This window comes from Scyliorhinus torazame, chromosome 1 (assembly GCF_047496885.1).
Source record: "Scyliorhinus torazame isolate Kashiwa2021f chromosome 1, sScyTor2.1, whole genome shotgun sequence".
NCBI lineage: Eukaryota > Metazoa > Chordata > Chondrichthyes > Carcharhiniformes > Scyliorhinidae > Scyliorhinus > Scyliorhinus torazame.
In genome coordinates this window covers 367032491-367046472 of record NC_092707.1, presented here as the reverse complement: position 1 = coordinate 367046472, position 13982 = coordinate 367032491, and the positions used below count along the sequence as shown (strand labels likewise).

Here is a 13982-nt window from a genome sequence, read left to right as displayed (position 1 = left end):
AACTGAGTCCAAAGTAAGTAAGTAAAAAAAAAAGTATACGGAACAGACCTTAACTCATGAGGAGTAGATGATGAGGCGTTGCAGTTTTACGATATGGGATTCCAGTAGAGTTGACTTCAGGCAAATTTAGTCAGTTTTGCGATTTCAGCGTTTCTCGACGGCGTCAACGCGGCCTCAGGGTCAGCAATTCTGGCCCCTACAGGGGGCCAGCATAGCACTGGAGCGACCCACGCCGTGGCTTTCCACAGTAACTTCATTGAAGTCTACTTGTGACGATAAGCGATTATTATTATTATTAGATCGATTAGTGTAACTCTAGTTTGAATACACAATACTGGGGGTTAAAAGCTAGCCAAGAGAGCTGCTCAATGTCTGCCTGTCGGTCTGTATGTGCGCCCTGTGAGAAATGCAGCCAGCGCTTTGCCATACTGAAGATGATACAGTAACCAAGGCAGCAAAAAACGTTCATGCAAAAAAAGCCAAATTGTGCATGAACATCTAAAACTCTCTCTGATTGTGGCAGTCTACCAGCCAGCAGAAGAGTAGCCAGCTGGGGAAAGAAACAAAATCTTTCTACCGAACTACGAAACACCAGCAGAAGCCAACTATACTGAAAACACAATGGCCACAATGTGTAATCATGTACTTCTCGCAACTCAAGGACTGTTCCGTATCACCTTTTATTTATGTTTACTTACTATTGGATTCAATTGCAGTATGAAAATAGATGCACGTGTTTACCATTTATCCTTACTTTTTTAATAGTTAATAAACTTATTGTATCTTAACTCAAGAAAGCCTGGTTAAATTGGCTCCATTTTAACCATAACTATTGGGTCTGGAAAAGGTCTGCAAGGGTAAGGGAACCTTTTGGATTAAACAAAGAAAGAACAAAGAAAATTACAGCACAGGAACAGGCCCTTCGATCCTCCCAGCCTAAACCTGTCGCCTATTTTCCAAGGATCTACTTCCCTCTGTTCTGTTCACATATCTGTCTAGATGCATCTTAAATGATGCTATCGTGCCCACCTCTACCACCTCCGCTGGCAAAGCGTTCCAGGCACCCACCACCCTCTGCGTAAAAAACTTTCCACGCACATCTCCCTTCAACTTTCCCCCTCTCACCTTGAAATCATGACCCCTTGTAATTGACACCCCCACTCTTGGAAAAAGCTTGTTGCTATCCACCCTGTCCATACCACTCATAATTTTGTAGACCTCAATCAGGTCCCCCCTCAATCTCTGTCTTTCCAACGAAAACAATCCTAATCTACTCAACCTTTCTTCATAGCTAGCACCCTCCATATCAGGCAACATCCTGGTGAACCTCCTCTGCACCCTTTTGGATTTACCATCAGAGGGTGGTTTGAATAAAGACATGGAGCCAGTCATTCTCTCCTCATCTAAGTTTGTATAATTTGAGGGTACCCCAGGCGGATGGTGATAAATCGAGGGGTCTCGCCTGGATCAACAACTTTTGGGGAACCTTACCTGGGGCTGGTCGTAACTGCTAAAATGCTCCATGTCCTCCGGAACATCACTGCCCTTTGGTGGTGGTGCAGCTTCAGCCGCACTCCCTGTTGGCTTTTCGACTGGGGGAGGCATTTTCCTCCCCAGCTCTGGGGGTGTTTTGCAATCACTTGGGCCTGCCTCCAAATCCGGAAAGTTGGGTTTGGGTAGCCAGACCTCCTGCTCACCAACATGGGGATAGACTTTATTTGAATTAAATCAATGCAAGGTAGTTTCCTCACCAATGGAGTATCTGTTTGGGTATTTTTCTGGAATCACTTTTCTAAAAGTGGAAAGAAGGTTTCAGACAGCCAGACCACATGCTCACCCAGCAGGGATACAGGCTCCCCTCATTTTAACGTGTTCTGCCTGAGGTATGACTTTCCTGTGTTACTGTTCTGTCCTATATCTTTGGGGATACCTTCACTCACAGGGATTGGGCTATCTTCGGTTGCTGTGCCCTGGGTCTTTTCAGCTAAATGAGGCATCGCCCTCGCTGTTTCATGGCTTATTTGTATATTTTCCTCTTCCCTATTAAAATTTGCCATGAAACTATTGATCAAACAGAACACTGGTTTGTTAGCACCCCCTGTTCTGGGAATTTGTGTTCTCTTCACCTGTTCCACGTCTTCTGGAACATTACCACCTCCAAGTGGACATTCGGCTCCTGCCATAAGCCTGTGTGGCTTTTCATCTGAGTCATCTCCCTCACAATCTGTTTCTCAGCTCAGGGACCCCCTCATCCCCATTTAGATCTGCCATGAAACTGTCTGCCAAACAGGTCATTGGCCCACTCCTATCCTCATTTTCAAACTTTACAGGTCCTCCATGGACCTCTTTTTGCTGTTGGCCTGTCTTTGGCACTTCCATCTTCCAGTAACTCTGCAGCTGGATGTGACACCTCTCTCATTGTCCCCTGACTTGTCTCAGAGTTCACCTGGTCTCTATTTAACTCTGCAAAAAATGTATCTACCAACTCAATTAATTTCCAGGTCATCTTCTTTGCCTCTATATAACCACCGGGGTCTCGCCTGGACATTCAGCAATTGCAGAAACCTAACCTTGACCTTTTTAAATTGTGCATAGCCCTTGCCTAGCTAGTCCAACCCTTACTGGCTCTACTGCCCCCTTTAAGACCACTGATCCATTCTGAGTTGCCTGTATTCCTACAGGTCCCAGCTGGTTTCCTCCAGCCCTTTAAGCTTCTTTTGACTCGAGCGATTTTTCCTGGCTGCTCGGGAGTATTATTCTACCGAATGCCTTTAATACCTCTATCTCCCCGTCCAGTTCATCCATTCTTCTTTGGTAAGCATCTCTCTTTCCCTTTTGTCTTTCCCTTCCCCCTCTCTCTTTCTCGTCTACCTCTTTGGTAAGCATCCTCTCTTTCCCTTCTCTTTCTTTTGATAAATAGGGGAGCCATTTCATCCCTTCTCACTCGATAGCACAATAGTTAGGGGCGGTATTTCGTCCGAAACTATAGCAAATTGGGGGACGTCACCTGGGGACCGGATGCAACAGAAACCAATAAGACCCACAGATGCTCAAGCATGTACAGTGGGTTTTATCAACAAGAGTTTGGAACTAACACAACCAGTAAAATTAATGAAGAGCGGAACCTAAGGCCTCTTAATTATCTGATTCATTCATTCTTACCCTAGCCACCAAGAATTTCCAGATGGGAATTCAGAAGCAACCTCCTTACCCGGAGTGGTAATAATGTGGCACTCAGTACCGTAGACTTGAAGTAAACAGAACAGATGCATTTTAGGGGAAGCTAGACAAGCATTTGAGGGAAAAGGGAATAATTGGTTACCATGGCGGAGAAAAGATGGGTGGGGGCTGAAGCGGAACATAAACACCAGCACAGAGTGGTTGGGCTGAGAGGCCAGTTTCTGTGCTGTATATCCTATGTAATCCGATAACCGTAGATTGTTTTAAAATCTGAAAATTAATTCACCTCATGCAACTAGATAAGGGAAATGTTATTGTGAGGTGTTGAAAGTTAGCCCAACTGTATTGAGGAAAAATAGGTCTCTTTACTTAACTTGAACCATTTGACATTGATTGGTTAAATTGCATTGTCCTATTTTTAAAACTGTGAACTGGCCTTGGATTTAGCATAAAGGGTTTGTTGGAGATTTTACTGAAACCAGTATCAGATTAGTAATGCAAGAGCAAAATGCCGCAGATGCTGAAAAGCTGAAATAAAAACAAAAGAAATGATGGTCATAAAGAACAGATCTGGCAGCTTCTGTGGAGAAAGAAACGAGAGTTAACGTTTCAAGTTGGTGATTTTTTTTAACCAGAACTGGGAAAGGTTAGAAATGTGATAGGATTTATGCAGCAAATGGGGGAGGGTGGGAAGAGCAAAAGGAAATGTCTGTGATAGGCTGGAATGCAGAGAGATTAAATAATGAAAGGAGTCGGTGCCAAACCAAAGGAAGTGGTAATGGAACAGTGCTCCAGTGGGTTCTTATTTCAGAACTGTAATGTTTCTGCAACACAACATATAAATATCAAAATTTCAGTTAGAACAATTTTATTCTTCTTTCCCTCAGTGCTGTCACGAATGTGCGTATGACACTTGCTTGGCATACTAATCCACATATTTTGCAAGATCTCAAATGACCATTCTTCCTGTCTGAGCCTAAGCAATAAGAGAGTTCCAGCCGAGTTAATAATCTAGTTACGTGATCAGAGATGTGAACTGCTTAAGTAGCTGGATGGATGCACTGGTTATTTTATGGCCTCATGAGCACAGATAAGCCATCAGGGTGGGTGGGTGGCCAGAAACCTCAGAACCACTTAGTAAACATGAGCTGTTCAACTTTTTTGATATCCATTCCCATTTGCTGTGAAAATGAGCAATAATGGAGAAATAAAAGGTTATTGACAAGAAGAGTTGGTCCATCTGTGGGCACAGATGGCTACAGAGGTGGGTGATCTTATTGCACAAGATATGGTACATCCCAAATCTGAAAGTACTCGGGGCTGAGGCAAATGCTATGGAGGCTGACACACTATCTGCTGCTCAGTATTTCACAATCTAGGAAGACTAGAATTGTACTTATTGAAAGGGGCCGAAGATGAGTCTAACCCTGTCAATCACACTCGAGCTTAAACGGGAAGACCAATTTCTCGTTTCATGAACTGCATATAAAATGGCACCAGAGGGGTGTTTGGCAAGATTTTCATAACATGCAGGAGTGGATTGCTTAGTGTCTTACCTGCTCTGAGAGAGATGTAAGAGGTTGTTTATGATGCACGGCTACCTCGTCCAGCCATGTAATATATGGCACTGTAATTAACTCACAGGCCTAGAGGCATTAATCGTATGGGGTTGCCTGTCTCTCAGGCAGGTTTTCACCCACACATGAAACTGGTGACTGGGAGGATTGGTATTTAGTGAGCTTTGCATGCTCTTTGCAGGTGAACATTAAGGCTTACTTACAAAATACCTAACTAATGTGGAGCTAGCCTGAAAGGTAGGAGTTGCGTTGATTGGACAGTTATGCACAGACAAATAATCATTTGAATGTGAAATGAGCAGCGAATGTGCATAGATCTCAAACAATGGCCAATCGGTTAGTAATGGCTGATCAATCATTTGCAAGTTTTATCTAAAAATTTGTTATCGGCAGGTCACTGTGTATTTTGTCCATAGTGGCAGGTGCTCCTATCTTAGTATCTTATGAAAACTCGATGGTTTTCCTTGGGTGTCTATATTTGTTGTTAATGTAGATTAAAAACAGTAGGGGCACCAACACTGAAAACCGGGATGTCCCATTCCCTAACAGATGTATGCTGCTTTGAAGTAACATTTTCAGAAGTTCAGAGTCCTTAATCGTAGATTTTGTATTTTGTATTATTTCAGGTAAATCAGTTTTTATTTTGAGACAGCAACAAATTGTTAAATTAATTACATGATCAACTGACATTCATGTTTTTCTTTTTGTTTCAAGGAGGTTTACTCATTTGCCACTGAAAAAGATTCAAGGACATTCTTTTGAAGGACTTCGTAACATCATAAGAATGTAAGTTCAGCAAACGTTGATTTACCGATTTTGAATGTGTTGCATTTTTTCCATCCACGTGCCGATGACAACTTGCTCTATTCTCCATTACCTCTCCAACATCTGGCTTGAATCCGGTTCTGGATGAGCGGCACTTCCTCACAGTGAAACATTGGGAACACTAAGCCTGGTCCCTGCCATAAACTCTGGACCCTCAAACTGGTTCCACTTTCCTGTGCACCCGCTGCCTCAGGTTGAAGTAGATTGTTTGCAATTGCAGCTCATAATTTAACCCAGAACCCTCATCAACACAAATTTGTTCACCTCCATAACGTCATTTGTTTCCACCTCTTACTCAACCATTCTGCTGCAAAAATCTCCCACTCAAAGGCCGGAATTCTCTGGTCGCTGCGATTCACTTTTCCCACCCCTGCCTGCGGGTTTCCCGGCGGCGTGTGGTGGTTTCAATGGAAAATCCCATTAACAAGCGGCGGCAAGACAGAATCCTGCCGCCAGCGAACGGCACACCACCGGGAAATCAAGAATCCTGCCCAAAGTCTTTTTCACTTCCAGACTCAACTTTCCAATGCCTACCATCTTCCCCTCTATGAACTTTTATTCATCCTAATCTCTGCTGCCCACACTCTAACCTGCACTAAGTCTTGCTGATCTATTACCCCTGTACTCACTAACCTACATTGCTTCCTAATTCCTGAATGCCTCCCAATTTAAGTCCCTTCATGGCCTCATCCCTCCATAGCTCTTTAACTTCCTTTAGATCTGCAACCCTCAAGGCCCCTTCTTTCCTCTGACTCTGACCTTACGTGGATGCCGTATGACCTTTGCCCCATTATTGGTGGCTGTGCTATAACTATTGGTTATAAACCCTGTGCTCTATAATTCGCTCCGTAAACCTCTCCACCTCCCTCTGCTCCTCAATGTTCATTTTTGCTTCAATATGTTTCTATGAAACAATTATGAGATGCTTTCTACAATATTGTATATAATTGTGAAGTGATGGTGATTTCACAAGTCACCAAATTACCTCACATGTAATTGACGTGGAATTGTTAATTGTGCTTCATAATGGATGCTTCATCAATGGATGCAAGGAAAGTTTTGAAGTAAGATTTGAGTCTAGTGCAGAGCTACCACTTTGTTCAAGATCCCTTATCATTTTGAAAACATTTCCTTATGGAATGTGAGCGTCGTTCGCTGAACCAGCATTTACTGCCCCTGCCTGAGGGCATTTAAGAATCAACCACATTACTGTGGATTTGGAGTCATATGTAGGTTAGACCAAGAAATTAGCGAACCAGATGGGTTTTTATGGCAAGCAACAATGGTTTCACGGTCATCATTAAGACTTTTAGTTCCAGATTTTTATTTCAGCATCTGCGGTGGTAGGGTTCGAACCCTGGTCCCCAGACCATTATCCTGAGTCTCTAGATTACTAGTTCAGTGACAATACCACTACACCACCACCTCCCCAATGCACATCAGCTGGTTTGTGATGCAGAACAAGGCCAGCAGCTCGGGTTCAGTACCCGTACCAGCGTACCCGAACAGGCACCGGAATGTGGCGACTAGGGGCTTTTCACAGTAACTTCATACTTGTGACAATAAAAGGTTATTATTATTATCTTTTGCCATTCAAACATAGAACATAGAACATAGAACATTACAGCGCAGTACAGGCCCTTCGGCCCTCGATGTTGCGCCGACCTGTGAAACCAATCGAAAGCCCATCTACACTATTCCCTTCTCGTCCATATGTCTATCCAATGACCATTTGAATGCCCTTAGTGTTGGCGAGTCCACTACTGTTGCAGGCAGGGCATTCCACGCCCTCACTACTCTCTGAGTAAAGAACCTACCTCTGACATCTGTCTTATATCTATCTCCCCTCAATTTAAAGCTATGTCCCCTCGTTCTAGAATCACCATCCGAGGAAGAAGGCTCTCACTGTCCACCCTATCCAATCCTCTGATCATCTTGTATGCCTCAATTAAGTCACCTCTTAACCTTCTTCTCTCCAACAAAAACAGCCTTAAGTCCCTCAGCCTTTCCACATAATATCTTCCCTCCATACCAGCCAACAGTCTGGTAAATCTCCTCTGCACCCTTTCCAATGCTTCCACATCGTTCCTATAATGCGGCGACCAGAATTGCATGCAATACTCCAAATGCAGCCGCACCAGAGTTTTGTACAGATGCAACATGACCTCATGGCCCGAAACACAATCCCTCTACCAATAAAAGCTAACACACCGTACGCCTTCTTAACAACCCTCTCAACCTGGGTGGCAACTTTCAGGGATCTATGTACATGGACACCGAGATCTCTCTGCTCATCCACACTGCCAAGAATCTTACCATTAGCCCAGTACTCTGCCTTCCTGTTATTCCTTCCAAAATGAATCACCTCACACTTTTCTGCATTAAACTCCATTTGCCACCTCTCAGCCCAGCGCTGCAGCTTATCTATGTCCCTCTGTAACTTGTAACATCCGTCCGCACTGTCCACAACTCCACCGACTTTAGTGTCATCTGCAAATTTACTCACCCATCCTTCTAAGCCCTCCTCCAGGTCATTTATAAAAATGACAAACAGCAGTGGCCCCAAAACAAATCCTTGTGGTACACCACTAGTAACTGGACTCCTGTCTGAACATTTCCCATCAACCACCACCCTTTGTCTTCTTCCAGCTAGCCAATTTCTGATCCAAACTGCTAAATCACCCTGAATCCCATGCCTCCGTATTTTCTGCAGCAGCCTACCATGGGGAACCTTATCAAACGCTTTACTGAAATCCATATACACCACATCAACTGCTTTACCCTTATCCACCTGCTTGGTCACCTTCTCAAAGAACTCAATAAGGTTTGTGAGGCAAAACCGTGTTGACTATCTCTAATCAAATTATTCCTTTCCAGATTATACTTCCTATCTCTTATAAACCTTTCCAAGATTTTGCCCACAACAGAAGTAAGGCTCACTGGTCTATAGTTACCGGGGTTGTCTCTACTCCCCTTCTTGAACAAGGGGACAACAGTTGATTAAAGGGAATAATTTTTCCCTCTCCATTGCTGGAATCTCATAACATGCCATAAAAGGAAGGAAATGAAAGCTACCCTGTGCTCTCATTATATAACTGGGGCACTGACAAAAGATCTTTGTTCTCCCCGCGTCTGCGTGGGTTTCCTCCGGGTGCTCCGGTTTCCTCCCACAGTCCAAAGACGTGCAGATTAGGTAGATTGGCCATGATAAATTGTCCTTAGTGACCAAAAAGGTTAAGACAGGTTATTGGGTTACAGGGATAGGGTGGAAGTGAGGGCTTCAGTGGGTCAGTGCAGACTCGAAGGGCCGAATGGCCTCCTTCTGCACTGTATGTATGTTCTATGTTTTAAATCACCTACCCATCTTGTTGGATGAGGTCTCATGGGTTATTTGGCTGTGGAAGGGCAGTCAATAAAGCTGCAAAGCAGGAAAAGGCCACCATGATAGCAAACTACCTGTTCTGCATCTGAACCTTTCAGCATAGTGACAGGTTCTCCAGAAAGAAAGAATAACTTGCATTTTTATAGCACTTTTAATGATCACTGGACGACTCAAAATGCTTTACAACTAATGGGGTGCTTTGGAAGTGTAGTCACTGTTGTAATGCAGAAAACACATGAATCAACTTTGCCAGTTCTCAACATAATCTTAAAATCTCCAGTCAGATCACCTCAACATTGGATAGCAAAGGAAGGGGAAGGGGTGGGGGGGAACGGAGAGGGGATAAAAATTCACAACAAGACTGCGAGACGCAAGGGGCACAGCTGCAGGGGGATGAACTCAAGGGCAAAAGGAAGACCAGAGGGAATGTCAACCAGCGGAGAAGCACAATCTAGGGCCAACAACAGGCAGGACAACAGTGGCAGACTGGCCAAATAAGGCCCGCAGCCACCAAAGTCCACTGTCATAATAAGCCCATCCACCGAGCCGCACGGGTGAGTTGACATCGGCCCCCTGGCACCCGTCACGCAGGCCACCCCCGGCCCCTCAAGTCAGCAGCTGGCACTGCATACCTCCACCTCCCAGCACAATACCACGCCTGTGTCCCAACACACCCTGGCACCCACCAGCACAATCCATCCATGCCCAGCAGCTGTGCCCACAGTTGTCACCCGCCATAGGCCCCCCCCCCCCCCCCCCCCCCCACCCCGATGCATGAAGCGTGTGGCTCACAATGTCCTCGCTTTGTCCCCGCAGGAGAAATTAGCCTTTAACAGGTGAGAAAGGGCCCAGACAGGGTGCTGGACCCCAAATTCCTCACTCTCTATAAGGAACGGGCCCTCGAGGTAGCAGGGTGACCGAGGGCAGAGTGGTCACCAACAGCGAGGTTGGCCAGCACCGCAGAAGTGAGCATCTACTGCTCCTTCACTCCGGTGGCCTGTCGGATGTGAGTTGTTCATGTCAGACATAATGACCTTCCTTCTCACTGGTCCAGCTGGGTCCCAGTCAGATGCCGGATCTCTGGGCCAGGTTATCTCAGAGCTGATTCAGACGCTAGGGTGGAGATGTCAGCGACACTCCAGCAGGTCCATAGTCAATTGGAGGAGTCTCAAAGGCTACGGGCGCAGGAGATGGTGCCAGCAATGCCTGGCACTGAGGTCAACACTGCTAGGGTGGCGTCTGCAGTGGAAGCCTGCAGCACGAGGTCAGCATCATGATTGGTGGTGTTCAAGGCGTTGCTCAGTCCGTGACGGACTTGACTGAGTACCTCGACAGTATGTCCCAGTCACTGGGGAGGGGTCCCAGCCACACGTGAAACTTTCCAAGGCACTCCAGAGCGTGTCACAGTCACTGAAGAACATGTCCCAGATGCAGAGATGGTGTTTGATTGTTGGGTGCTGCCCTTGTGGTATTGATGCTTCCAGGGTTCAGGCAAAGTGTCCAAGCCTCACAGTTTGATTGGGATGCTAGGCAATAACACTCGCCTCCGACACGGCACATGTACCCACGGGATTCCACTCAGAAGCTGAGTGCTCATATAACTAACATTGCCAATTCCCTATTAGTAATAGCCTTCAGCTGTGCAGCCACAGGCTGCTCACAGTCAGAGGGAGTTAAAGCATCCTTCACCGTATTACCACAGTCAGGACCGTGCCCTGGGAATGTTCAGTGGGATGGACAGGCGGCAGCTGAAGCTGCTCGTTATGTATATACACAGTCCAAGAGGCGGACTTTAGGATCCATGGGCATCGAGCCTCATACCCACCCTCCCAGCCTAAGGGTGACTCCCGACCGATGGAGGCCAACCTGCTCACTCCGCCCCCCCCCCCAACTCCCCGGGGGGCTGCCCCATCTCACCCGAGTGCTGGGGCAGCAGCGGTAGAGCCCCTGGGCTGACTGCCCGATTTCGAAGATGGCTACTCACCTTTTCCGATTCCCTCAGCAGCCACTACGCCAGCTTCCCATTTTTAAAATGGATAACCTCACATGTTGGTGACAGCAGTGGCGTTGTGTGGTGCGCATCGTCCAACTCTGAGTCCATGCCACTTTGGGGTGTCGGTTCGTCTCCACCCATCCAATCTGTGTCACTGTCCTGTATTTCAGTTTCCTGGGTAGGGGTGTCCTGGGTTGTGGTTTCGTGGCTCGGCTGTGACGGGGGCCTGTGGCTGCCCCTCTCGTCACTGGGTGGCACATGCCTGCGTCGCCGCACCCGCATGAGACGGGGGCGTCGTCTCCCTGTTGCTCCAGGTCTCTCCGTCTCCCGTGGTCTCCGAGGGGCATCATGCGGGCGTCGCATGCCAGAGGGTCCGGGTCTCTCCGACTCCCGTGGTCTCCGAGGGGTATCATGCGGGCGTCGCATGCCAGAGGGTCCGGGTCTCTCCGTCTCCCGTGGTCTCCGAGGGGCATCATGAGGGCGGTCTGCATCTGCGGGGATGGGTGCCTCGACGTTTGCTCCTGCGATACACAATGAAGCATGCATGGTTAGACACGCAGGCAGTGATCAGGTGATATGGGGGAGGGGGGATATGGGCGATATGGGGGAGGGGGGGATATGGGGATGGGCTGTCGGTGGCTCACTTGCTGGTGGGCCCCCGACCTCTGCATCAGCAACCTCCCGGTCCTCAGGTCCGCCAGCCTTTCCAGGGCCCTTTCCCCATGTTCGGTCAGTGGCCTCTCATCAGCTGGGCCTCCTCCAGTCCTCACATGCTCCCTGGTGTTGTGCGCGCGCTTCTCCTGTGGGGGGTGGTGGCAGGGGTAAAAGGCAACAGTGTTAGACAGGTATATGAATGCACGCCATCGGTTGCGCGTGTATTGCAGAGGTTAAGGTTAGGGCTGGATTCACTTGGGGATATGGGGGACGGGGGATATGGAGGATATGGGGGAGGGGGATATGGGGAGGGGGATATGGGGGATATGAGGGAGGGCGAATATGGGGGATATGAGGGAGGGGGGATATGGGGAGGGGATATGGGGAGGGGGGATATAGGGGATATGGGGGAGGGGGTATATGGGGGAGGGGGCTATGGGGAGGGGGGATATGGGGGGAGGGGGGATATGGGGGAGGGGGGATAAGGGGGAGGGGGGATATGGGGATATGGGGGAGGGGGGATATGGGGATATGGGGGAGGGGGATATGGGGGAGGGGGGATATGGGGAGGGGGATATGGGGGATATGGAGGATGGGGGATATGGGGAGGGTGGATATGGGGGATATGGGGGGAGGGGGGAGGGGGGGATATGGGGGAGGGGGATATGGGGGAGGGGGGATATGGGGGAGGGGGATATGGGGGAGGGGGGATATGGGGGAGGGGGGATATGGAGGATATGGGGGAGGGGGGATATGGGGGATATGGATATCGGGCAGGGAGGGGGGACTCACCCTGGCTGCTCTGACGAGGTCGTTCACCTTCTTGTGGCACTGGGTGCCTGTCCGTGGTGTCAGGGCCACTGCGGTGACGGCCTCTGCCACCTCCCTCCACAGACGCCGGCTGTGGCGTGGGGCAACTCTGCGGCCGTTCCCGGGAAACAGGGCCTCCCTCCTCTGCTCCACTGTGTCCAGGAGCGCCTCAATGTCGCGGGACTGGAACCTCAGGGCTGAGCGGCGGGCGGCCATCCGGTTGGGTCTTCTGGTCGGGTGGGGGGAGCAGCGCGTCTTATGAGCCGTCACGCCATGCGGCGTGCATGACGCCGCACGGCGTGAACCAGGTGAGCCAGCGCAGATAGCGTCACGTCGCTGCTAGCCCATTTCGGGCTGGAGACTTAGCGACGTTTGGGGCGGCGCGATGCAGGTGGGATTTGCGCCGTTTTTGGCGCCGGTCGGCGGACATCGCGCCGATAACGGAGAATGTCGTCCCAGATCTAGGACCGCTTGTTCCCTCGTAGGTTCCATGACATACTGTTCTATCGCGGATACATTCTATAAACTCCTCCTCGAGGCTGCCTTGACCGACCTGGTTAAACCAATCGACATGTAGATTAAAATCCCCCATGATAACTACTGTACCATTTCTACATGCATCCGTTATTTCTTTGTTTATTGCCTGCCCCACCATAATGTTACTGTTTGGTGGCCTATACACTACTCCTATCAGTGACTTTTCCGCCTTACTATTCCTGATTTCCACCCAAATGGATTCAACCTTATCCTCCATAGTACTGGTGCTTTCCCTTACTATTGCCCGAATGTCGTCCTTAAATAACAGAGCTACACCACCGCCCTTACCATCCACTCTGTCCTTCCGAATAGTTTGATACCCTCGGATATTTAACTCCCAGTCGTGACCATCCTTTAACCATGTTTCAGTAATGGCCACTAAATCATAGTCATTCACGATGATTTGCGCCATCAACTCATTTACCTTATTCCGAATACTACGAGCATTCAGGTAGAGTACACTTATGTTGGCTTTTTTACCTGTATTCTGAATCTTAACACCTCGATCAGTAACCTCTCCGAAGTTATACTTCCTCTTAACTTTTCTCCTAATTTTCCTTGTCGTTTTACCCATACCTTCATGTAACAACCTGCCGCGTCGCTTACCATTAATGTTTTTACTTCCCGTTTTATTCTTTTTAATATTCCTGGTCCTATTCACTGAGCTCCCCTCAGTCACTGTACCTTGTACTGTCGCCCTTTTTGATTTTTGACTATGGCTTCTCTGCCTTACACTTTCCCCCTTACTGCCTTTTGTTTCTGTCCCTGTTATACTACCTTCCAACTTCCTGCATCGGTTCCCATCCCCCCTGCCGCATGAGTTTAAACTCTCCCCAACAGCTCTAGCAAACCCCCCCCCCCCTAGGACATCGGTTCCAGTCCTGCCCAGGTGCAGACCGTCCGGTTTGTACTGTCCCACCTCCCCAGAACCGGTTTCAATACCCCAGGAATTTGAATCCCTCCCTCTTGCACCATCTCTCGAGCCACGCATTCATCCTATCTATCCTGACATTCCTACTCTGAG

The 13982-nt window shown here is 48.2% G+C and overlaps 1 protein-coding gene across 1 annotated transcript in view; it reads left to right on the top strand.

Annotated features, from left to right (window-relative positions):
* The window catches only part of lhcgr (luteinizing hormone/choriogonadotropin receptor), a 227068-nt gene that overhangs the window by 48796 nt on the left and 164290 nt on the right, over positions 1-13982 (top strand). Inside the window, exon 3 of the mRNA XM_072511287.1 lies at positions 5472-5543. Coding sequence (XP_072367388.1) covers positions 5472-5543 — 72 coding nt within the window. The remainder of the gene's footprint in view (positions 1-5471; positions 5544-13982) is intronic.